We start from the raw sequence: 26,439 nt of genomic DNA, 5'->3' as shown, positions 1-26,439 counted from the left end.
AAGGGACATGTGTAAGGGACACAGAATTCAAGCTTAATAGGGCAAAGGTTCTTCTCACCATCAAAGATCTCCAAAGTGAAAGGAAACATGATCTTTTTGCCACATATATAAAACTGCTATGCCAAACACTGTATTTAAATGTTTCTAGTACATTATTTCTAAATCTGACCATTATTATCTCAATTTTCCTGCTGAGAACACCAAGGTACTAAAAGCAAAACGATGTATCCAGGCAGTTAAGTACAACAGCTGAGTTTAAATCCTGATCTGTCTGACTTTATTTTTATTTATTTATTTATTTATTTATTTATTTATTTATTTATTTATTTATGATAGACATAGAGAGAGAGAGGCAGAGACACAGGCAGAGGCAGAAGCAGGCTCCATGCCAGGAGCCTGACGCGGGACTCGATCCTGGGATTCCAGGATTGCGCCCTGGGCCAAAGGCAGGCGCCAAACTGCTGAGCCACCCAGGGATCCCCTCTGTCTGACTTTAAAAACATTCTCTGTGCATATAGGACATGCTAAAGCATGGGAGGGCTGAAGGCCTAGTATGAATATTAAAGACGGTTCAGCATCCTTGCTTCCAAAATAGCCACTCCAATTCACACACACACTAAATTGTAGACTTTTAAAGTGTATTGACTAGACAAATCCAGAAATTTACGTATAGAAACAATTGTTTATCAAGAAGCAGAATCACTTGAACATACAGAGATATTTCAAGATATGCTACCCTTAGTAATAAAGGGAATCAAATTAGGGTGTGGATTATTACACTTAAAAAAGTATATAAAACAGCGAAATTATTTAGGTTTCTTGATGTCCCTATCAGAAATATTATGACTCAAACACAATTTTCCTGTGATTAATTCTAAAATAAATGGATAAAACAGATAGATATATTTCTTTGTCCTGGCAACATAGCTAATCATCAATATCCTGACAAGGTAAGTAAGATATCAGTGCATTCTAAAAGTAATATATTACAACCTACCAGTCCAGGTCCCCAAAATTTCTTCTTTTTCTTTCCATAGGAAAGATTCCTAAATATTTATTAGAAAATCTTTGTATTAACATGAAATGGGATCTTTTGTCATGTGTACCTGACACACCAGCTTGCAGGAATTTTGAGAAATCTCATGCTAATGACCAATCCGTACCTGGTAATCCCCCTGGAACAAGAACAAGGAAGCTCACTCATCTGTGTGGTGTGTTTCTTGATCTCCAACCTTGATCACTGCCATGCCATCTGTAACATATGCCAAAAAAGCATAAGCAGAAATAGAGACTTTCTTGCCTAGGAACATTCTCCCTTAAGTTACACAGGAGTGTGTCTTCTAGCAATTACTACTGGAATTAACTCTCCTGCCATAGTCTTCTTCCTAACAAGGATTTCCAGAGGCCAACTTCATACATCAAAACCGCCACTCCAAAAACAGCTAGCCTCACCTTCATACCAATTATGGATAGTCAACCATAAATCCAACAGCATTTTCTCGCCAGAAACCCTGTCAACTCATCTCTACAAAAAGCTGGCTAGCTGGATCAATATCGCCTACATTGAAACAACTAGAAACTAAGAATTTAACAATATCCATGAATTAGAATTGATGCCATAGGCATATTTCCTCACAGAATAACATGTGGATGAAAAAACAGGTGTAATGACCTGGGAGAAGCTAATTTTCATATAGCCCTGGCTAAATCCAAAAGCAAGCAGTGGACATGGTTGGTTTTAAACTTTGCTCTTCTATTCTATGTCTCTGCTGATTCTTTCAAAGGTTCTTGAAGCTACATTTAGATCTTAATACTTATCTTGGCTCCAAATGGCTTTCTAAAAATCTTCCAAACAAGTGTGATTTAATCATCAATAATAATAATAGAGATACAAGTTATCTTCAAAACTAAATGATTGTTTTGGTTCATTGACTAGAAGATGTTCAGTTCTTATGGATTTAATGTTCTTTTATGGAAATTGTTGAAATTTTAAAAGTATCATATCAGTAATGTATTTCACAATTATGATATACAATACTAAAAAAAATTGGAGAATGAGTTCGAGAACTTCAGTGATTAAATGAAACTCAGAACCAATGATATTCACATTAAGGATTATATTTGGCCCATTATATCTCCTAAATAATATTTGATTTTATTTACATTTCTTACTCTGCCTTTTCTGGGGATAGAATCTTACTATAAGTAGATGTAGAATGACGCAAAATTGTTATTAAGTTTAACAACTGCTATGTGTTAATTTTTTTACTGTCTTAACTTATTTTACTGTAGGGATTCAGAATACGATGATTAAACCTCTAGGAAAAACAAGAGTCCAGTATTGTGAACACATTTAAGACTCAAAAAGACATGACTCAGTATAAAAAGATATTTTTTCCAAGTTAATTTATTCCTTCAATACAATCACGACCAGATTTATTTCTTTTCTTTCTTTTTTTCTTTTTTTACTACCAGATTTCAACAAAGATTTTTCTGAAAGTTGATAAGAAGATTTAGGAATGTATATAAAAGGTCATAGGTCAAGAGTTGTCCCAAGAGGCTTGTGAAGAACAGCAATATGGCACCTACAACATGTCAGGACTTAATATAAAGATATCAGAGTTAAAACAGTCTGACAATGATGTTGGGATACAAAACAGGCCAGTAGACTAGAACAAAGATGTCATAAAAGACCCACACATGTATTAAAAAAATTCAATATCTGACTGATGGAGCATTATAGATCAGTGGGAGCAATGATACACTATTCAATAAATAGTTCACAGACAACTGATTGTCTTTATTGAGGGGGGAAAAACCTAGTTTCTACTCAGACCACAGATAGATTAAAACAACTTACTTCTATGTGTATAAGGACATTATGTGTAAAGTGGGAAAAATTTTACAATGTTTAGAAGAAAACATGGAGCAGTATTTTAAGACTCTTGGGCAAGGACAATTTCCTAAACAATACAGAACATTTATAAAACTTAACAGAAACAAAATGATAAACTTGACCATATTAAAATTTCAACTTCTGTAAAAACAAAAAAAAGACATACAAAATACAAGCTACATAGCAGGCGAAGACATCTACAGCCTACTTACATGACAAAGGATTACCAGAATATATAAAGATTCCTTCAAATTCAATTTGAAAATACACAAAGTAATCCAATTAAAGAATAAGCAAAAGAATAGGCAAATTGCAGATGAGAAAAACCCAGGAGCTAATAAGATGAATAAAACATTATCATACTGAACATTACTGAAGGCAAAGTAAACAAAACACACACCATCCCACAATACATCTGGAAAAGGAAATTTAGAGAAAGAGGACCAAAGATGTAAAGAAACATTTACTATTCACAAATGTAAAAACAGTATAACACTTTGGACAGCAATTCAGAAAAATTGACTATTGTAGAAAAAGCCACATAACATCCCCTGCATTATTTAACCAGATATCTATCTATCTACCTATCATCTATCTTTCTAGTATTTTCTCTTTCTTTCTATCTCTCTCTCTCTATATATATATATATAGAGAGAGAGAGATAGATATATATAGACATATATGTATATATAGACAGACATATATATGTATACATATACATATACATATATATATGTGCAGAAATTTAACTTGTAGAAGAAACTCCTCCAAGTGTGTACAAGACGACTACTTAAAAAAATTAATTACAGCATTGCTTGAAATAGTTTTTTAAAAAAACTTCATAAATAACTTAAGTAACCAGAGAGTGCTTAAACTAATCTACAATAGAGATGTACAATAATATAATTCTCCCTATAGTGAAAATAAATGAACTAGGGCCACATGTATCATTTTGGATAAATTGTATGAACTTGATGTGACTAAGAGAGGTTGCAAAAATACATGAAGATATCATTTATAGAAAATATCAGAATTTATGAAGAGTTTAAGAATACATACATAAAACTATGAATGGAAGCAAGGAAAAGAGTGAACTCAAATAATGTCTAGTAATTTATCCAGGGACAGTATGAGAAGTCTAAGAGAGGTGACTATAGGAGGGTTTAATTGACTTTATATGCATCCCTTTCCCCTAAAATATAAGACAAATACGGCAAAAGGTCGATGTAGTAAGTATGGTGGGTACGTGGCTATCTGCCATATTATTCTCTATAGTGTTTTGTATACTCAGACATTTGTAATCAAAATTACAGGTCAGCCCAGGAAGTATTAAGCTGTGTATGTCAAACCATGAAGGTCTTAGAAGCTCCCGCAGCCCCACTCCCATCAAGGAAGGTGGAACAGAAGGGATGCTGAGCTGGGCATCTCAACAGATGAGGAGGTGAAGTGTCAATAAGCTGTGTGAGTCTTCAAAGGCAATTGTCCTGATTGGGGAGAGGGCTCAAACTAAGAAAAAATATGTTCACTCTTAATGAGTCAGTGAACACCAAACCCTGACTTTTTGTGGTTACTGTGTAATGGAGACGTTCAACTACTGAGTTGTTTTAGTAAAATTCACAAGTTCGAGAGCAAAACACACTCACCATTTAAGTGCAAATAAATCAAACGTGTAAGGCAGCAAACATTTCCACAGAGCACTTGCTATTTTGAGTTGAGATTTTAACTTCTAATTTAAAACTCCTCTGTTTTGTGCCCTTCACCCTCCTTCAATCACAAAGCAAACAATGCTTTTGGGCTAGAGAACTGCCAGACGAAAATTCTCTCCTTATACTCTGCCACTGCACAAAGAACTGTGCTGCATTTTTCAGATATGAGGGTTGTTTTTTTTTCTAGATCAGTAACAAGTCAATTCTTCAAAAAACAAACCAAAAAAACTCCCCAAAAAACAAAGAACAAGAAACCTAGAGTATATTTATGTAAATTTATGAGCAGTAAGCTCAAAGTTGTAAGAACGTGTGCCCAGAGGAAATGTTTTCTATTTTGTACATTTTTTTCTGAAAAGGTAATCAAAAATAGTAATTAACCAAATATACATGCTGTCTTAAATGTTCATGGTTCTTTACAAATAGTAGAGTCTGACCCCTTGTATTATTATTTGCTTCACAAAATCCTGTAACATGTTAATAAGTATACAAAATTTATAATCAAAAATTAATTCTTTGACATTTCTATACATATTATTTGAAATCTTGTTTTATTTGACACTGTTGGGCACTGGGTATGTAGGGAAAAAAGCCATTGTTAAAGGACACAATAGATCCATGCACAACTGATACATACACAGATGGATGGAACATAGAGAATTAACCCTGGTCTTTATCAGATTGAAAAAACAAAACAAAATGTGGTCTTTGCTTGCCATGAGATATGAGTAATTATGGGCTCCCCAAATTTGGAGACAGCTGGAACTCTTATCTGAGAACAACACATAAAGAGTTATTTTTAAGGAAAAATTTTTAAAGCATGTCATGAATTCAAAACTTCCTAAAATTGTAACCATATTGAATAGGTTTCACTAGGTAAAGCAGAGAAAAGAGAGTTCATTACAGAGGAAGCATCTAGTTTTTTGAGACTACTAGGTAAGGTGCTGATTATATTACACCTGGTACTGATATTGTACTATAAATAAGGTTTATAATCATTTCACTAAAAATAAAAAATTTTAAATGGAAGTGACAAGTTTTAAATACGCATTCAAAGTCCACATATTCAAGTGTACTTTTAGATGCTCAGATTAGCTCAAAGAGAAATACCAGTATCAAAGGAGAAAAATGAGAGATAGTATATACCACTTAAGGCCCCAATATTGATGAGCATTAGACAACCACAACGCTGTTAATCTAAAATTGTTTAAAATTTTAATCCTAAAGCAAATAGCAACAAATAAACACTTCAGAAACTTAGATTTGGAATTTAGTTTCCCAGATGTTTTGTCTTTTTTTTTTTTTCCTTCAACAGAAAACTGACCTTATACATTAAAAGGAAGAATAAGTGGCAAAAGATCATTCTTGGTCCAGTATTTGTTTAAGAATGTTTATTAATGTTGCAGAGAAATAAATTTTAAGATTTTGGAAGATTAGATTCCCTCAAACATCTGACTGTGTACATTCTTTCAGAGGATCATTACAGAATTTTGTAAAACTAAAAGATTTGCTCAGGAGATTTCGATTAATACAATGTTCCCTAACTGCTTTTTTAACTTCAGAGGATGGTACAAGGCTATATTTGTATTTAAAAACAAATTTCTTGAGAATAGCCTAATGATTCTGCAGTAATAATTATTGCTAATTATGAGTACTCTGAAACACATCATTTTCCTACATTATTTAACAAGATAGACAACCTTGTTCAGAAAGATTTTTCAAAAAACATTGAATAAAAATCTTCTTTTAATAAATAACCAGCTCAGTGTACTCAGGAAGACAGTGGGAACTGTTTCCCTTCCATTTAATGTTAGTTACTTAAGTCAGTACTTGGCTTATGAGCATTGGAAAACCAACATGATTGGTCAGTATGTTTTAATTGCACAATTTAGAGAACAAAAAGCTAGAAGAAACCTGAAAATACTCTTGTTCTTCCAAAAGTCAACACAGTAGAATCCATGCCACTGAGTGCTGCAAGAGTGTAGTACGACAGACACTGATGATAAATGCAACCTGTTTTTTTGTTTTGTTTTGTTTTGTTGTTTTTTTAACAAGAGCTTCACTGTGTGGATTGGGGAAAAAATAGTCTAAGAATTCCATGGTGAACCAAATGTCATTCATGTTTTAAATTACCTGGAAGACTATTTTAAATCATAAAAGCTCAGTGTATACACTTTTGTCTTCAGAAAGATACACTTGTAAGACATCAAATTAATTCCTAAGTCTACCTAGAATTCACTCTACAGTTGGAGAAATACAATTACATACACATAAACACATATTTTATCTATCTATTCACATACATATAACTTTTCTTTAGGAAAGAATTAATTTCAAACTAGAAAGAATTAACTATCATTATTGCCTTCAATAAATAAAATTTTAGGATAATGAAAAAAATTTAAATATAAAAAAATCCACAAGACTCCAGTGATATATACACTTGTAGCATATTGTAATAGTGCATTGTATAGTATATAGTGTATCGTTATAGTGATGCCTTACCTCAGGCATCAAAATCAGAGTTGTGTCTTAACCAATCATCTACTGCTCTGAAATTTTATAATAATAATCTATCATAGATTGAAGGTGAGGGCTCGAAGGATACCATGTATGAATAAAGCACATTTACAGTTAAAACAAAAACTATGTAAATATAAGTTATATACATAAAAATATATATCCTGAAAATATACCAAACAAGGTGAATCTTTGTGGATTCCCATTTAGACTGATGGCCTGCTAGTCAGTTCATCTTTGGAAATAAAGGAATGAACTCTTACCATTCTGGCATGTGGCACAGAACCTTGAGGATGGCTTATATGTTAAAGTAACTCCTAAAAATATTTAATGTTTCAAAAACAGGATCTAAATACTGAACCAAGACAATACAATGAATCTATTATCAAAGACCAGAGTACATAAAGCAAAGCTGGAAATCATACATAACTAATCACGGGTGTGCATTATACAAGAACTCGACTCCAACTAGAGGATCTGTGCTCAGTCCTGGTTTGGCACTTAGGCAAATCTTTGGGAGTATCACTAAAAAAATAGTTAATTAAAATAGAATCTTACATAATATGCATGTAGCTTTTAATGATTTCTCACTCAAACCAATTAGATAAACTGCAGGATTACTACTTCCAAAAAGGAGGAGAACCTTCGTGGCAGTCTAAGCTTATAAAACTTAAGTTCACTTCAATTTTCTCTCTTGAATTGGTTTGCATTATATCTATTTTTAAATTTTAAATTTATGAGCTTATAAAGGACCACGGAGGCTACCAAGTAAAAAGAATACCATTTCATCACAGTATGCTTCACTGAAATTGTCTCTCATATCATCCTGATTTTTTTTTAAATAAAGTTTATTAGATCATAATGTTGTCTGAATTTACCACCTTTGTCCAAAGTCAACTCAAAGCTTCCAATGTAGTCTATAATTCCTTAATCAAAGTCAGCAACTTAGGGACAGCTTCAGCTTCTACAGTTGACCTTTCACTAGCCAGGGAAACTTCCCGAAATAATCGTAGTGATTGAGTCATCTTCTCAAATTCTTTTGCTTTTCTATGTCCCTCTTGAATAACCTCTGGAAGATTAGCAAGCCTTGCTGCATTTATCCACGGTGTAAACAAAGAGAGGGATGTCTTTGTTCAAGTATTTTTGCAAAACTTGAACACAAACAGTTGCTGCAATTTTTATTTTAAAATAAAAACACTACATACATTTCTAGCTGGAGTATGCTGTATAAAAGTGATATCACTCCCATTCTTAAAAATGATCTCAATTAAAAAAAAAGTCTTAATTTCTATAATTAGTCTCCAAAAGACCAGCATTAGGCATGACAGGATTATAGTCATAAAAACTTCATACCGACTCAGTATTTTGGTCATTATTGTGATATCTTCATACGATCTTTACCTTCTTTTAGTTGTTTGGCTAATTCTTCTTCTTTTCTGTTTTCTGCATGACATTAGACTATTTTTAATAATTACTTTCAGTTACATATTAAGTAATGACCTGGTAAACTGGCATTCTGAATACTAACAACCAAATGAACAAAACAGGCCTAATTTATCACATTTATCTATTTCCAGTTTGTAAATACTCCCACCATGACCAATTCAAGCCATCAATGGGATATCACTGAATGTGAAGTTGGGAAGAGCATATCTTAGTAAACTGGCACAAGCTGGCTCCAGTAGAAAGAACACTGTGATGGGTAAATAATGTTTCAAGTTTATTCTAATAGTCTATCAAAATATCCAAGGGATTTTTTGGTAGGTTCCAGTACATTTAAGAAAATGACAGTGAATCATTTCAGCATACTGAAAATGTCAAGCAACAGGCAACATTTTATAAAATTATGAAATGACAGAAAAACACCTTCTGAATAAGTATTTTGAGTAAAATAAAATATGTTGAGGCTATTTTATGCTAAAAATATTCATCATAAGCAATATTACTGAAAACTTGCAAACTATATGTTAGATTTTGGAAAATGTGAATGACATTTAATTAACAAGTGAAAATCATTATACATTTTGAGAATCAAGCACTTTATAACATTTGAAAGAAAATAATAAAATATATGTTTTATGGCCCTTTAGATACATCTGTAAAGTTCATTATTTTAAAATGCTTTTGATGTAATAAGGTGGATAGTCTCTAAAAGTAGACAGTAACCTAGCACAGAAGTTGGCAAATATTTTCTGTACACAGAGTACATATTTTGGTCTTTATAGACCATTTAGTCACTATCATGAATACAGTTCTGTTATTGTAGTGAGGAAACACTCATGTTCAACATGTATATTGATGATCTTTGCTGTGTTCCAATAACACACTGTTTACAGAAACAAGCAGCAGATAGATTTGGCCTGTGGGCTGTTCATAGTTTGGTGACCTACCTTTAATGTATACTGAATCATCTAGTATTTTACAGTTATTTCAATAGAATTTTTCTTAGAATGCATAAAAAATTAATCCCAAAACCAAAGTGTTTTTTAAATAATATTACTCAAGTCAGTAAAAATATTGACTAATTAGTATTTCTTAAACAGGATAATCCCATAGCAAACCAACAGCCAAAGGACAATGCAATTGAAAATGAAATAATGTAATTGTGAACACATTTTCTTTCATATTACTATACCCAAATTTCATAATGACCCAAAAAGAGAGAGGTTTACCTAGATAGTAAATAAAAATAAAATTTGCACATGAAATTAAACTATATTTGAGTATGTTCATTTTAATTTACTATGAAATCTTTATTCTTACCTTCCATAAGTTTCCCTGTCTGTTCTGCACTTCCTCCAGGAAAAATTTTAGCAATATAGGCTCCAATCTCTCCATTATGTCCAGGGATTTCTTTACCACCCACAATTCTAATTCCTAATCCATTACCTGCATTGAAAAATTAGCAAATTATTAGTTATAATTTAAAAAGACAAGAGTTATCACAAGTTATAATGTACACAAAAAGTGGGTTCTGGTACCCAAAGCTATCTACAACATGAATATTAGGTCTGGACACTAATAACAGAAGGATATTATTATGAATTCTATAATAGTTGATATGAAATATGATACTTTGAGATTTTGGTAGGATCTATGATGAATCATGTGATATTAAAAAATAATTTTTTTTAATTCAGCCATATCACCAAGATATGATACAAATACCTTTGTCCACTTTTGACCAGATACTTTGTAAAAATATTGTATAATGAAAAAAAATATTGTACAATGTTCCCAGTATAAGAAACTCCAGAGTATACAGTTCACTTATGAAATTGAGGAGTATTTCACTTAAAAAGGTAGTGATGGCTATCATAAATTAAGAAGACACAATCCAAATATATAATTGATTGCAAATAATAAAATGAAAACATGATCATAATTAGTGAGTTATTATTAACTTTTTAGCTTTAACTCATTGACTAACATTGTGCATTAACAAGCCACTTATTGTAAGTGAGGTACAATGAAATTATTCTGGACTGATAAACAACTTAGAAAACTTTCTTATTTCAAAGAACAGATTTTTCTGTAAGCAGCCACATGGAGAAAAAGATGGAGAATATTTATTATGTGAAAGCTAATTGAGATAGAAATGAACTGTTGATGTTTTAAGTTTATGTTTTCTTTTAATCAGCTAAAAATTAACAATGTGTGTGTGTGTATATATATATATGTGTGTGTGTGTGTGTATACAGATATTTTTTGTTACAAATGCCAAGAGTATTTAAAAATAAAAGTACTAAAAGAAAGCAAAATTCTTCTTAAATGAAGACACAATTATTCTTTAAATTAAAATTCTTCCTATTCACTAATTGAAGTACCATTTTCAACTCTTTGGAAATCTCTGAATGCTAAAAGCCAGTTCTCATAGATTCTGTTCCCTTCCCACTTTACTCTTCAAAAACAATCACTGTAGTCAGCATCAACACAGTTAAACATTCAACAACCAGTAATGCTGGATGATGGAATCCTTTTGTCATTTATCTAATATACTTTGGTAAAGCATCATTCCAGGGTATAAGGTGGTTCCAAATGAATTTTCTCTCTCCTTTTCTTCCTCCCTTCCTTCCTTGTTTTTACTCACTTTCCTCTCTCTCTCCTTCTCCACTACTTGCCATCCTTTCTAGTTTTTTTTTTTTTTTTTCCCTCCAGGGTAAGTATTCTGAAGATTTAGCCTCAAAACAAAAAGAAAACAAGAGAAATTCACTGTGTGTTTCATATTTCCTGCTGTTATAAAGGGGTCAGAGTTGAATAAGATACTAACTTTCTCTGTCCCCACTTGTGGAATTTTCCTGTCACCTGTTTCTTGGTCCATTTCTATCACTATGAGTGGACATTAATTCATGATACACATTAACTTATAACTTAGAATATCATCTGCTATATGACTTGGTTTCAACTAAGTCTTCAAAGAAACAGTTGAGTTCTTAAGACAATAGGCTTTAAGGAGTCATCAGGACTAATTCTATAGTAAGACATTAGATAAATACATTTATAAAGGGTAGAAGATGAAGAAAAGTTATTAGCCACTTTTCATTCAATTAGTTTAGGCTACTTTTTTAGTGGGCTAAGGACATTTCAGAAAATTCAAAATGAGGATTTTAAAATAGATGGTGATAAGTAAAGGGTTTTTCATGGAATTTATCTGTACAAAATAAAAGTAGTTTCTTAAAGATTTGATTTCACTTTCCATGACTGAATCACTCAGAGCTGTAATTTACGACTTGTTAAAGTTTTCATAAAAATATAGATACTGAATTTCAAACGTGGTTAGTGTATTCATATCAATTTTAACATGTGGTCAGTCTCAGATCCCAAAAGATGATTTATGACATTTTCTGAGTGTATAGGCATATGTTCAAGATCATGGCTCACACCAAAATTTGTCATCATGCTAGAGTATAGAAAAGCACAGTAGGATATAGTAGAGTGCTCAGGGCATTTGGTTTTAATTATTTCTTCTTGAGCTTAAAAAAGAGACGATAAATATAGCCCATGAAAAACAATTTCAGCACTATATGTTATATGGCACAATATATGGAATAGCCATATGTTAAGAATCTATAAATAGAATTGTTATACCTTGTAAAGGTATAGCTAAAAGAGTAGTTGTGGAACTCTAAATTCTATTAGTTGGTATAAGTGACTATTTTTAAGGATTTTGCTATAGTTTCACTCTGTAGATGAAAATTTCTTAAGAGTTAAGTACCATTTGATTTTTGATGACTGAGTAAGCTTTAAAACCCTACAGGGTAAGAGATCAGCATAAGGCAATTATAATTATATCCATTTAAATAAAGTAGCACAACAAAATACTCATTTACTTTTATAAAATGCAGCCTCATGCTACTGAATTCTATTACCTAAAACACTTTCTAAATACATGTTATAAGCTTCAGTACCTTTGGTAAAATGAAAATAAAGTACAGTCATGACAACAGTGAGAGAAATGAAATTTTATATATAAAGAAACCATTTCAAGCATTTGTAAATTTTCAAGCATTATTGTTGCTCTGGTTGATGCTGTGGTGTGGTTGCTGCTATGTTTTCTCATGTATACAATAATGTAGCATATGAAAATTTGTGATAAAATAGAATGATAGAAAATAAAAAACACTCAGAAACTATAACAGGTTTTCCTTGTTTATTTTACAGTAGTTACATGTATCCTAATTTGGACATAATGAATATAAGTTAATATATATGATTTCTAATTATTTAAATCTGGACATTTTGATTTCTCATTTCTATAGTTGCACTTCGATATTTTATGTAAATGCAGATAAAATTAACAAAAACCTTTCTATAAAAATAAAACATACCAGCTCAAATCTAAATTGCACAATTCAATAAAAAAATTGGTGAATTCAGGAAGCAATATTAATTTTTAACTGAAATGCTTCTGAGTGGTCCCTGATAAGTGGAACATCACTGAAAAGTTTTTCAACTTTTGACAAATTTTTATCAACATAAATACCTTGTGCCTCTCTGTTTACAATCTATCTAAAAACATTAATAAAATGTTTCTTTAGTTAGATGCCTTGAAAACACAGTAGTTTTGCATAAATGAACAGTGCAGCAAGTTAGAGAGACCAGTAGTTACCAAAGAGAACACAGAAGCTTTAATAAAAGATTGTCAAAAGTTACAATAATTTCACAACATATAAGCAGAGATGTGGTTGAAGAAGTCTTACAGAAAAGTCTAACTTTCAGAAATTCTTAAAATAAGCAGGGAATATTTATAAGAAAAGAGAAATTCAGTGATGGATGTAGCAAAATGTTTAAAAAAAAGTATTATGTTTATAATCTTAGGATTACAATTTAAATATACCAGTTTTTTCAAGAGTGAAAAGGCATATATTATATGTTATAATTATGTGGTGAATATGCTATTATGTAGTCACTCTTTTTTTTTAAACATATATCTTTTTTTTTAATTTTTATTTATTTACGATAGTCACACAGAGAGAGAGAGAGGCAGAGACACAGGCAGAGGGAGAAGCAGGCTCCATGCCAGGAGCCCGAAGTGGGATTCGATCCCGGGTCTCCAGGATCGCGCCCTGGGCCAAAGGCAGGCGCCAAACCACTGCGCCACCCAGGGATCCCTATGTAGTCACTCTTAATGTTCTAGTCCAAGATGACAACATAGGACGCTCCTGAATTCTTCTCATCCCATGGACACACCAAATCTACAGCTACATGTGGAGCAAATCTCTCTGAAAAAAATCTAGAATCTAGCAGAGTGACTCCTACCTATTGGGTCAATGAAAAAAAAAACCCTAAAAACAAAAACCACATAAAAACTGGTTTTGGCATACCTTCAACTACTGGGGGCCATTAAGAACAAAGAAGGCAGCTTGGATAACCACCAAGGTTTGAGAGACAACCAAGAGCTCACATCAGGCTGAATCATCATTTTTGTCTCCTACATGAAACCACTGCATCAAGGCGAGGAGAGGTGACTGCTTTATACAATGCTTAGAAACACACAGAGAGTCAAAACAATTGAAGAAATAGAGGAATATGTTCTAAACAAGAGACTAAGATAAAATTCCAGAAAAAGACCCAAATAAAATGGAGAGAAGTTGTTTGATAAAAAGTTCAAAATAATGGTCAAAATGATGTTCACTGAGGTTAGGAGAACAATGCATAGACAAAGTGAAAATAAATAAAGTAAATAGACACTCTTCCAAAAAGACATACAAATGGCCAAAAGGTACATGAAAAGGTGCTCAACATCACTAATTATCAAGGAAATGCAAATCAAAACCAAAATGAGATATTAACATACATCTGTTAAATGGCCAGCATCAAAAATACAGGAGATAAAAAAAAATACAGGAGATAACAAGTATTGACAAAGATGTGGAGACAATGGAACCCAGATGCACTGTTGGTAGGAATGTAAATTGGTTATAGCCACTATGGAAAACTGTATGGAGCTTCCTCAAAAAATTAAAAATAGAACTACCCTATGACCCAACAATTTCAGTTGTGGTTATCTATCCAAAGGAAATGAAACAGTAATCCAAAGAGATATCTGCACTACCATGTTCATTATAGCATTATTCACAATAGCCAAGATATGGAAACAACTCAAGTGTTTGCTGATGGATAACTGGATAATGAAGGTATACACACACACACACACACACACACACACACACTGGAATGTTATTCAGCCAAGAGAATGAGAGAAATCCTGCCATTTGGGACAACATGAATAGACTCTGAGGGCATTATGCTCAGTGAAATAAACTAGACAGTGAAAGACAAATACTGCATGGTATCACATATGTGTAGAGAAAAAGTCACTCATAGAAAGACAGTGTAGAAAAGTGGTGGCCAGGGCCTGTGAGTGGGGAAAATAGGGAGAGGTTGGTAAGAGGGTACAAACTTAGCTATAGAATGGAAAAGGTCTAAGGATCTAATATAAAACATTGTGACTATAGTTGTAACACTGTATTCTATAAGTGAAATTTGCTGAGAACGGAAGTTAAATATTCTTGAGCATGCACACACACACACACAAAAGATGAGGTAATGGATGCTTTAATTAACTATATGGGGGGGATCATTTCTCAAATCACCATGGTGTACACTTTAAATATCTTACAAATTTATAAGTCCATTATACCTCAATAAAGCTGAAATTAAAAACTATATAAAATAAGCTGTGTATAAAATAAACATGAGCATATTAAAGAAAAATCTTTATATTTCCATTTAAATTTAAAGCTTAGATCTACTTTTATTTTATATGTTTAAAAACATGTTATATTAAAAGCTCTGGTATTTTAAAGTATTATAAAAATATTTTTATTTTCCTCTTAAAGTAATATATGAATATTTATAATGTTACCATTAGACCATTAAGTTTAGACAAAATTAAAATACTTGGTTCATTTTGATACTATCACATGCTACATCTAAGCATTAAGGAAAAACAAATTCTATCAGTGAACATGCTTATCTTATGAACAGTAGTCTTTAAATCAATGGAGTTTATTATTCACAATGAAGTTATCACAGGATAATGATATATTGCAATTTAGTCATGTTGTTCCTTGGGCTGAAGAAGAAGAAAGATTATCTATGTAAATATTAATGCTAATGAAGTACTAAAGATAATAGAAAAGTCACCAAAGGATAGTTCAATTAAATCTATTTTTATAGTTTACACATTAATTATACTCCTGAGTGAGGCTGTGAAAGTTTATTTTTATATTCTTTCACCTACTAATTTTGAGGTTATAAATATTTAGGAAAATATACCAATTTATATTAAAAACCCATAGTAATTTCCCTTTTGTGTCTTATCCAAGTAATTAATTTATCAATACTAGAACATAAAGACCTAAAGAATATTTCATTACTTCACCATTTTTCTTTATTTTTACTGATTTTTGCTTTTTATGAGAAAAACATTCCTACAAATACAACAGCACACATCAACTGCCTTAATAGCAATCCCTACTTGATTGCTTCCAACAAAACCAAAATGCAAACATCACTTTAACACCAAAATCTAATCTGACTCTAACCTCAGCATACAAATTAGAACATTAGCTTTTTCTAATCCAGTTAATTGCTCTGTAGCATCCTTTTTGCTAAGATACTCTCTCACTCTTTTTTTTTAAGATTTATTTATTTATTCATGATAGACAGACAGAGAGAGAGAGAGAGAGAGAGAGAGAGGCAGAGACACAGGCAGAGGGAGAAGCAGGCTTCGTGCCGGGAGCCCGATGCGAGACTGGATACCGGGACTCCAGGAACGCGCCTGGGCCAAAGGCAGGCGCTAAACTGCTGGGCCACCCAGGCATCCCCGTTTTTCCTAGTTTTAAATACATATCCTTTATGTATATGAAGAATTCAAAGAGAATATTTTTTGTCACATTTCCAGGAACAAAAGTCCACATTAGTCTTTTCTAATATAATGTGACTAAGATAAAAATGTTACACAAAGCATGAAAAGGCTATTCATACTCACTACCATACTAAAGGGGTGGGCTCAGGGTGGATGTCATATGCCTGAAACAGCCACTGGTTTGGGAAAGAAGACACATATATACACACATATATATGTGTGTGTATATACACATATCTTTCATATATATACACATATGTACTTAGGCATATAAAACATTATAATATATATATACACACACACATATCTTCTAAACATATACACACACATATATATGTATATAAAACATTGTATATATAGGGAGATGTGCAAAATTCACAAATAGATATCAAAGGACACTGGCATTCTGGCTGGAACAATATCTTTCAAATAAAAGATATTTTGTATACTAGTAATTTTATTAAAGGTGCATAGGATTTAGTTCTCCTGAAATAGTTCAGAAATAATTCCCACCAAGAAAATTTCCCAGACTGTCATACTCAGGAAATCATGTTTCATTCATTTGATAACACATGGATTTTTTTTCTTAATTTTAGCTTATATAAGGCAAATGCAAAATTATAATTGTAAGACCAAATCTGAGGGGGTATGCAGGGTACTTTCATTTTTTAGAATTTTTTATTATTTATTTATTTATTTATTTATTTATTTATTTATTTATTTATTGTTTTTTTTGCAGGGTACTTTTGTAAATGGAAATTAAAAATAAACTTCATTCATTTAGCAGTACTTAGGGTTCAAAATAAAATAATTCTTTGATATGAAATTGGATGTTACAAAATTAGAAGTTAGGGTCAATTTATAGATATGGCCTTAATACTTGTTTAGATATTGATCTCATGATGACAGTCCAGGACTGGAAGTGGGGTCATTTGCTATGTATAATAAAATGGTCATATTGTGAGACAACCAAGTAACCCTATATTATCAGTGGGAACAAAACAGTTTAAGCTTATATTACTGTAACGCTATGATAAGCTTTCAAAGATAAATGCCAGATAAGTAAGAAGACAAAAACTATTATAATTCAAAAGTTAGCAATAAGTGTTCCTTTTGTACTTCTGGAGATAAGTGTAGACCTTGGCAGACATATTCTATTGTGACTCTCAATGAATCCCTTCTAGAATAACTCCCTTTGAAGGCAGGAAGATCCTGTGATTTGGTTCTTTTTTTTTTTTTTTTTTTAAAGATTGTATTTATTTATTCATGAGATACACAGAGAGAGAGACAGAGACAAAGGCAGAGGGAGAAGCAGGCTCCATGCAGGGAGCCTGATGCAGGACTCGATCCTAGGACTCCAGGATCATGCCCTGAGCCCAAGGCAGGCACTAAACCACTGAGCCACCCAGGGATCCCAGCCACCCAGGGATACCCTGTGACTTGGTTCTAACCAAGAGGGCCTCACAAAGGTAGGGTGGTAGTCGCTGCCATGACCACATTGTCTCAGCCAACTAAGATGAAGAGTTGTCTGCTGGCCCTGAAAAGGGAATCTGCCAAGTGTGAGAGGTTAGGAGAAAGAATAACAGGTCAAGATGCTGAGGAGCCTCTAGATACTTAGAGTGGCTCAGCTGACAACCAGGGAGAACACGGGGAGCCTAGTTGCATAATGGGAGGAAACGGATTCTGCCAATAATCATGGGAGCCTGGAAGGATATTCCCAAGGTCCAGAACAGAGCGCAGCCCAGCCAACATATAGGCTGCAGCACTGGGAGATCCTGACCAGAGATCCCAGTTAAACAATGCCTTAGATTCTTGACCCAAGAAAACTGTAAGATATTCAATCAATGCTGTTTTAAGCCATCAAATTTTGTGGTAATTTGTTACATTACCAATAGAAAATTAATACAAAGATAAAAGTTGTATCCTGAGTTTTCTGTGCAATATATATACACACACACACACACACACACACACACACTATTTGGTAGCAAAATTTGTGGAACATATTTGTATTTATAGTAGTTACCGCATTGACTGAGCAGCAACAGAGGGTAGGAATGAAAGAAAGGGAAGATAGGCCACAAAAAAAAAAAATCATCTTTTCTCCCACGAAAACAGAGGAAGAGCTCTGTGTATCATTTCTGCAATGCAGGGATTCGGGTATAATTACATGTAGCAAGCATACAGCATCTAGGCAACACTCCATACATAATTGCATGAATGCTGAACAGATAAATACTACAACACCCATTTTTCCCTGTAGGGCTAATGTATCAGTGATAAGGGTATTAAAATAATATATTCTATTCTATTCTATTCTATTCTATTCTATTCTATTCTATTCTTAGAAAATGCCTTAAAAATTACATTACCTCTTTGGATGTTAAAATAAAAAGAAAAAAAAGCCCTCTCTATTTATACATGACGGAAATGAGGCTTTGTGGAAGTTAAGTGCTCAAGGCAACACCTAATAAAATGGCAAAGCTAGAGTGAAACCCATACTCTTGTTCCAAATAAATGGCTAGCAACGCATCTCCTAGCTGGTCTCCTAGTAACACTTCAAGAGTTTCTTCTTATAAAAGTCTTATACTTTTTTTACATTAAAAAATATTTCTACAGGGCAGCCCAGTGGCTCAGCGGTTTGGCACCACCTTTGGCCCAGGGCATGATCCTGAAGACCTAGGATCAAGTCCCACATCAGGCTCCCTGCATGGAGCCTGCTTCTTCTCCTGTGTCTCTGCCTCTCTCTCTCTCTGTCTCTCATGAATAAATAAATAAGTTTAAAAATCTTAAAAAAATATTTCTACAACTTCTTACATTACGTATTATTCATATAATTTCAGGACAAAGAACCTGAGACTAAGAAAATTTAGAAACTTCTCTATGTTGTCCAGCATGTAAAGAAGTGAAGATTTGAGTCCATTTGTTTTTCATGACTCCTACATCCTTGTTCTTTCCATATACTTTTGCCCCTTACTTTAAGTGTCAAGAAAATATTCTGGGAGATCAATATAAACCCTTACTCCTTTAATTGAATCTCATTTCTTATTGTCCATTTACCCATGGCCAATTCACATACATTATTTACATCCTTAAATCTTACGTTAACATTACCCTCTATCCTCTTCTCCTACATGTTAAATATCTTGAATGTCTTTACCGTCTTCTCACAAAATCAAGCATTAATTCCTTTAATTTAATTTAATGAAGAGTACATAGAAAAATGGGCTAACCAACCTCCGGTTAGAAGGAAAGCACTTCCTTAGCAGGAACAGAATTGTGCAAGCAATATTCAACCTGACAGACATCAGGAGAAATGATGATGTTTATGTGGAACTGGCTTTGACAATCAATACTTTCTTTGTTACTGAGAAAATGAATGCAAGCTTTGATTAACATTTACCAGGAAGAAGCTGTGAGTTTTAGAAGAGATTCAATAGGACTTGCATTTTATAGGTTGTTTTTTTAAGATTTATTTATTGAGCGAGAGAAAGCATGCACGTGCACCCACATGTGAGTGGAGATGGGGCAGAGGGAGAGGGAGATGGAGAGAGAGAATCTCAAGCAGACTCCCCATTGAGTGCAGAGCCCTACATGGGGCAGGATCCCAGGACCCTGAGATCATGACCTGAGCTGAAATCAAAAGTTTGCTGCTTAACTGACTGAGCCACCTGGGCGCTCCTATGTCTATAGGTTTATATTTAGTTTATCCCTAAAAATAATTTGAAAGGCTTACAGTGAGAAGTTGTATCATATGTAATTGCACTCCTACAACAAGACATTGTATTGTATATAACTGCACTCTTCAATGAGAATGAAAGTGAAAAAAATCATCCTGAATGAGAGGGAGAAATTTCTGTGTCAAGGCTCACTTGGTAGGACCCGTTCAATCCAGTAGTTAGGATGGAACACACATTGTCTCTTGGTGACAGTATAATTTTCTCTCATAACTCATCTCTGAAATCCAATTTTATTTGAAAAATTAAAGGTAAGTTTAATTAACTGTTGTTGGCTTCTGAAAGCTGTTCTGAAACATTTTTCCTCAGCTTTTAAAAATGTTATGCTAAAAAATCCCTTCCAGTGAGTATTAAAGAAGGGGAGGGGAGGAAGGAATTCTATGGTAGGGACAGAGCCCCACATTCTCATTACAATTAGTCGCCAACATTCTTTAGGAGTAAAACAAGGATGTCTGCTCTCATTACTCAGTCCAACATTGTACAACATATTGTAGCAAGTGTAATAAGGAAAAGAAAATTAAATTTTCCTAATTGGTATGAAAGAAGTAAAACTATCTTTATTTGCAGATGACGTGAATTTGCATCCTTAGATAATCTTAAGGATTCCATAAAAAACCTAATAGAATAAAAATATTAGCAAGATTATAAGCTAATGGATCCCTGGGTGGCTCAGCGGTTTGGCGCCTGCCTTTGGCCCAGGGCGCGATCCTGGAGTCCCGGGATCGAGTCCCGCGTCAGGCTCCTGGCATGAAGCCTGCTTCTCCCTCCTCCTGTGTCTCTGCCTCTCTCTCTATGTATATATATATATCTATCATGAATAGATAAATAAATAAATCTTTAAAAAAAGATTATAAACTAAAAGATCGATATATAAAAATCAATTGTATTTCTATAAAATTGCAATGAATAGTTCAAACTGAAAACAACTCCATTTATAATGGCAACAAAAAAGAATAAAATAATTTGGGAGATACTTAACAAAATAAATGCTAGTCATATACACTGAAAACCATAAAACTTTACTGTGAAATATTAGAGAAGATCTAAGTAAATGAAGAAATATTACATGTTCATGGATGGGATGGTTCAGTATTGTTAAAACAGCAATTCCCTCCAAATTGCTCTACAATTTCAATGCAACTTCTGTCATAATCCCAGCAGACTGATACTAAAACATGGAAATTAAAAGGATCCACAATAGCTGAAATGATTTTCAAAAGGAAGACTTATACTACCAGATTCCAGAATTTAATATAAATTAACTGTAAACAAGACAGTGTAGTATTGGTGAAATAACAGGCACATACTCAAAGAGAACAAAACTGAAAATCCAGAAATAAATCCTCATATTAATGACAGATTGGTTTCTGACAATGTGCCACAGCAATTCAACGGGGGATTATTTTTAAGGTGTTTGCATAAATTGATATCCATTTGTGCTTAAAAAAAATGACCATGGACTTCTGCTTTACAATATATACAAAACCCACACAAAATAGGTCATAAACCTACATGTATAATGCTTCTGGTATAAAAAAATAAGAGAAAATCTTTGTGACCTTGGGACAGTTCTTAATATCTATCAAGAGCAGCCTGCTTCATAAAGAAAACAGTGTTGATAAATTGAATTCCATTAAAATGTAAAACTTTTCCTTTAAAATAAACTGAAAGAAAAATACAAGACATAGACTAGAAGAAAATATATTCAGGTCATATACCTTTAAAGGACTTAAAAAAAAAAAGAAATTTTTTATTTATTTGAGAGAGAGAGAGTGATAGGGGTGGGGGAAAGGGAGAAGCAGGCTCCCTGCTGAGCTCCATGTGGTGCTCAGTCCCAGGACCTGAGCCACCCAGGCACCCACCACCCACACTCCTTACTAAGGACTTATATCCAAAACATTTAAAAATTCTTACAACTCAGTAAGAAGACAAACAACCCAAATAAATAAATAGCAAAGTATTTGAACAGACATTTCACCCAAGACATGTAATGTTTACAGCCACCTGAAAATATGCTCATTACCATGTTATTAGGAAAATCCAAGTTAAAACGAGTTCATCCACCCCCAAAGGTAGACATTAGCAAGTGTTGGCAATAACATGGAGAAAGTGGAGCCATCAGACATTGCTGGGAAGAATGTAATACGGTACACTCATTTTGGAAAACTATTTCTAAGTTTCTTAAGTAGCTAAAAAGAAACTTACCATTGAACCCAACAATTCCACTTCTAGGAAACCATTAAAAATATCATATATCTAAACTCAAACTTATATGCAAATATTTTAAAACTGGGAAAAATCCAAAATAAAAAAATGTAGAATATCCAAATAATGGACTACTACTTAACAATAAAAATCACAGCAGTCTACTGATACATGTGACAAAATAAACTTCAAAAATATTGGTAAGTGAAGGCGTTGGACACCAAAACTGTACACTGAATGTTTCAATTTATATGAAATGCCCAGTAAAAGCAAACTTAGAGGCAGGAAGTAAATCTCTCACCTGTGGCTGGGAGAGCAGTGTGGAAAGTCAACATTGCCAGCAGGCTCAAAGGGAACTTTTTGTAATGGCTGAAATGCTCTAAAACATCTCTGTGTTGATGTGGTGACAGTCACACAACTCCATACATTTACTAAAAGTAATTGATTTGTACACTTACAATGTGTACTTTTATGATATGTGAATTATACGTTATTAAAGCAGTTTAAATAATAACAAAAAAAAAAGAGCTACCCATATTTGGTATTGCAACCACCTCAGAGCCAATGAGATTGGTTACATTTGTCTCCTATTTCTAAAAGCTCATAAAGATGGTGGTCTAATGAAGAATAGAAAATGAGCCACTATTTCCATGGAAGACACTGCTGTTTTTTGAACCTAAACATATTTAATGTTCTTCCCTATTACACTTGCTAATTAGTCTTTCTAGTCTTGCAGATGTAGCCAGTCCATTATGGAAATATACATAAGCAAGTATCTTTTTTGAAATCAGAAGAATTTCTTTGGCTTGTTTGAAACAGCTGTGTTTCTGGAGCCATAAGATGGTTTTAAATAAAAAAGAAACAGACTCATTTCTTGAACATTACATTTTATCCTCTTTTTTTTCTGATAATTTCTCCCTAAGAGAAGAGGAAATAACATTTGTTGAGTGTAGAGTAAGCACAGGATTTTGTGCTAGGCTCATTTGCAATTATGCGAGATACATAGAGCTGGTCTTATTTTACAGATAAGCAAATTTATTCTAAAAATTTAAATGAGCAATAGAGTTGAAGTCCAACTCAGGTCTTTCTGCTAAAATTCACTACCGATTCTCTCAACTTTGTTGCCTTCTATTTGGTTGAATAAATACTTTCAAGATCATTGTACAGCTGTTGATGAGCACCTATAGCTCTATCTTTGAAGTCTGCAGTTAGTAGTCAAAGGATCTATTTTCTAAAAATTACGAACTGCTTAAAAGATTATATCATGTATTTCTCTTTGTGAACATCACAAAAATAATAATGGTGTATAAGTATACGTGTGTACACACTTGTGCATACCCATGTAAAGGTATGAACATTGATGTTTTATAAATTCCTTACTTTATCTCAGTTGTTCCTAAAATTCTATTGTAATAATTACTTACATTTCAGATTTTACTATCAAAATTATGAGTAAATTGTAGATAAGGGTACGTGTTGTGTTCATTCTATTATCCTAGCAATCAACACAATATAAATCCACCAAGGGTATTCAGTAGATAAATATTAAGAAATAAACAATTAAAAATTCATCCAGGGATGCCCAGGTGGCTCAGTGGTTGAGCATCTGCCTTTGGCTCAGGGCGTGGTCCCGGGGTCCCGGGATTGAGTCCCACACTGGGCTCCCAGTGAGGAGCCTCCTTCTCCCTATGCCTATGTCTCTGTCTCTCTCTCTGTGCCTCTAATGAATAAATAAATAAAATCTTTAAAAAAATTCATCCAATATGAGTTATAAAAGGAGTTCCAAAATACATTTTATATTGTATAAGTTTTTTATAGGAGGATAAAGCTTACTTATATTTTTTTAACATTCTTTATGAACATCCTTAGAGTAATGGTTCTCAAACATTTCGGTTTTAATGAGTCATTTATACTTTTTAATATTACTAAGGATTTCAAAGAGGTTTTGTTCATATGGATTATAGGTCTGTAGATTTTCTGTATTACAAATTAAAGAATTTAAAATATTTATTAATGAATTCAAAATAAATTAATTCCACGTTAAAATAATTATATTTTAAATAAAAAATGACTATTTTAAAAACAAAACACTTATCAGATGGGTAGTATTGTTTTACATTATTGCAAATCCACTTAATATTGAGCTAAATGGAGTACAGCTAAATTCCCTTATCTGCTCTGTATACGACCTGTTGTGATGTTACACATCATGCATCCTGAAAAATTCTACTGCATATTTACCAGAAAATGAGGACGGCAAAGGCAAATGCTATCTTACCATTTTCTATGAAAATTGTTTTGTCTTTGCACCCCCTGGAAGGATTTTGGAAACCATGAGGGTCTCCTGCTTGAACTTTGGGTAACACACGGGACAAACAATTAACAAACACACACGCACACACGCAGTTTCTTTTCCTGTGTTTCTATTTTGAAGTTATTTTTGATTCCAAAATATAAAAATATTTTTCTTTTTTTGTGAGGTATACTTGTTTCATATAAATCTTTTTTTAAAAAAAGAGTATTTATTTATTTATTTATTTATGAGAGAGAGAGAGAGAGAGAGAGAGAGAGAGAGAGAGGGGGGCAGAGACACAGGAGGAAGGAGAAGCAGGCTCCATGCCAGGAGCCCGACGCGGACTCGATCCCGGGACTCCAGGATTGCGCCCTGGGCCAAAGGCAGGCGCCAAACCGCTGAGCCACCCAGGGATCCCTAAATCTTATAAAATATTTTAATAGTACATCCTGTAAGAATGGTTTATTTTTTTAATTTTTTTAAAAAAAGACTGTATTTATTTGAGAGCGAGAGAGAGAAGGCACGAGTGGGGTAAGGGCAGAGAGGGCTCCCTGCTGAGGACCATGGGATCATGGAAGGCAGTGGAAGGTAGACACTTAAACTGAGCCATCAAGGCACCCCTAGAATGGTTTATGAAGCTATCATAAAAGTTACACGGTATTTCTACTTGCAGTGGGTACCAAAATGAAAAAGACCATTTGGACCTTCTCTTTGGGAAGGCAGATATACTACATTTTATTCTTCACTCCTTCCTTGTTTACATCCTCATCTTGATTACAAAGGTATTTAAATTTCTGGTTAGATAGCTTTTTCACTAACGATGAAGCTACTGGCCACTGCTCATTTTCTCTAAATATGAACAACAAACAGGAACTTAAACTTTTTATTATGGAAAATGTCATACATATAAAAAAGTAATACAACTCTATAATAAAACCCAGTGTGGTCAACCTTCCAGTTCCAATCATTATCAAGTCAAGGTCAATTTTTTCCATCTATTCCTTAGCCATTCTCCACACAACTAATTTTGAAAGAGAGCCTAGACAAGACATTATTTCATCTGTAAATATTTTAGTATGTATCTCTAAAAGAACCTACCCTTAATTTTTATTAAAAACATTAACATCAAAATGGTAATCCTAACCAAAAAACAACAGTTAAATTCTTAATATCACCAAATGTTCAGTCAAGCAAAAAAGGCTTTTGGTTGAGTGACAAACACTGAGATATCAGCCAGGAGCACAAATGTTCTGTGCCAGGGTTTGCCTACCACTAGCTTTAAGCTAGACATTGTTTGCCAAAGATGTAATTTGTGGCTCTAGCCTTGCATATACATGTATTTAAATCCCTTTGAGGTAATAAACACTTATCTGAAAACAACATGAATTGTTTCAAAACATTTAATTTACGATGAGATCATGCTGATCATGATGAGATCACAGAAGAATGCATGGAAAATATATTCAGTAGTAATCCATGCAGGCAAATACAACGAGGAAAATATTTTTATATTTTTATATTAGGTAAATATCAAAAGAAAAGGGCATGCATAGAGATGATATAGTACACTACTAGTAAACATATTGTTCAAAACAGTGACTCTTGTTTTTCATTTCCTAAAATCTATAGACAGAGGAAATTAAACTTAGTTTTCAGGGTAGAATACTTGTAACAAGATATCAATAGCTCTTATTTCTGCCCTTTTTATATTT

At 33.2% G+C, this 26,439-nt stretch overlaps 1 protein-coding gene across 6 annotated transcripts in view; it reads right to left on the bottom strand.

Annotated features, from left to right (window-relative positions):
• The window catches only part of PCLO (piccolo presynaptic cytomatrix protein), a 390,788-nt gene that overhangs the window by 109,509 nt on the left and 254,840 nt on the right, over positions 1–26,439 (bottom strand). For 5 of the 6 annotated variants that reach the window (XM_077863838.1, XM_077863839.1, XM_077863841.1 and 2 more), the window contains exon 10: positions 9,883–10,008. In XM_077863838.1, the coding sequence (XP_077719964.1) occupies positions 9,883–10,008 (126 nt within the window). Of the gene's footprint in view, positions 1–1,163; positions 1,253–9,882; positions 10,009–26,439 lie in introns of all 6 variants that reach the window. The other variant, XM_077863843.1, reaches the window with a different exon arrangement.

This window comes from Canis aureus, chromosome 21 (genome assembly GCF_053574225.1).
Source record: "Canis aureus isolate CA01 chromosome 21, VMU_Caureus_v.1.0, whole genome shotgun sequence".
In the NCBI taxonomy this organism is placed as follows: Eukaryota; Metazoa; Chordata; class Mammalia; order Carnivora; family Canidae; genus Canis; species Canis aureus.
The sequence above is the reverse complement of the archived record's forward strand: the minus strand, read 5'-3'. Positions and strand labels throughout refer to the sequence as shown.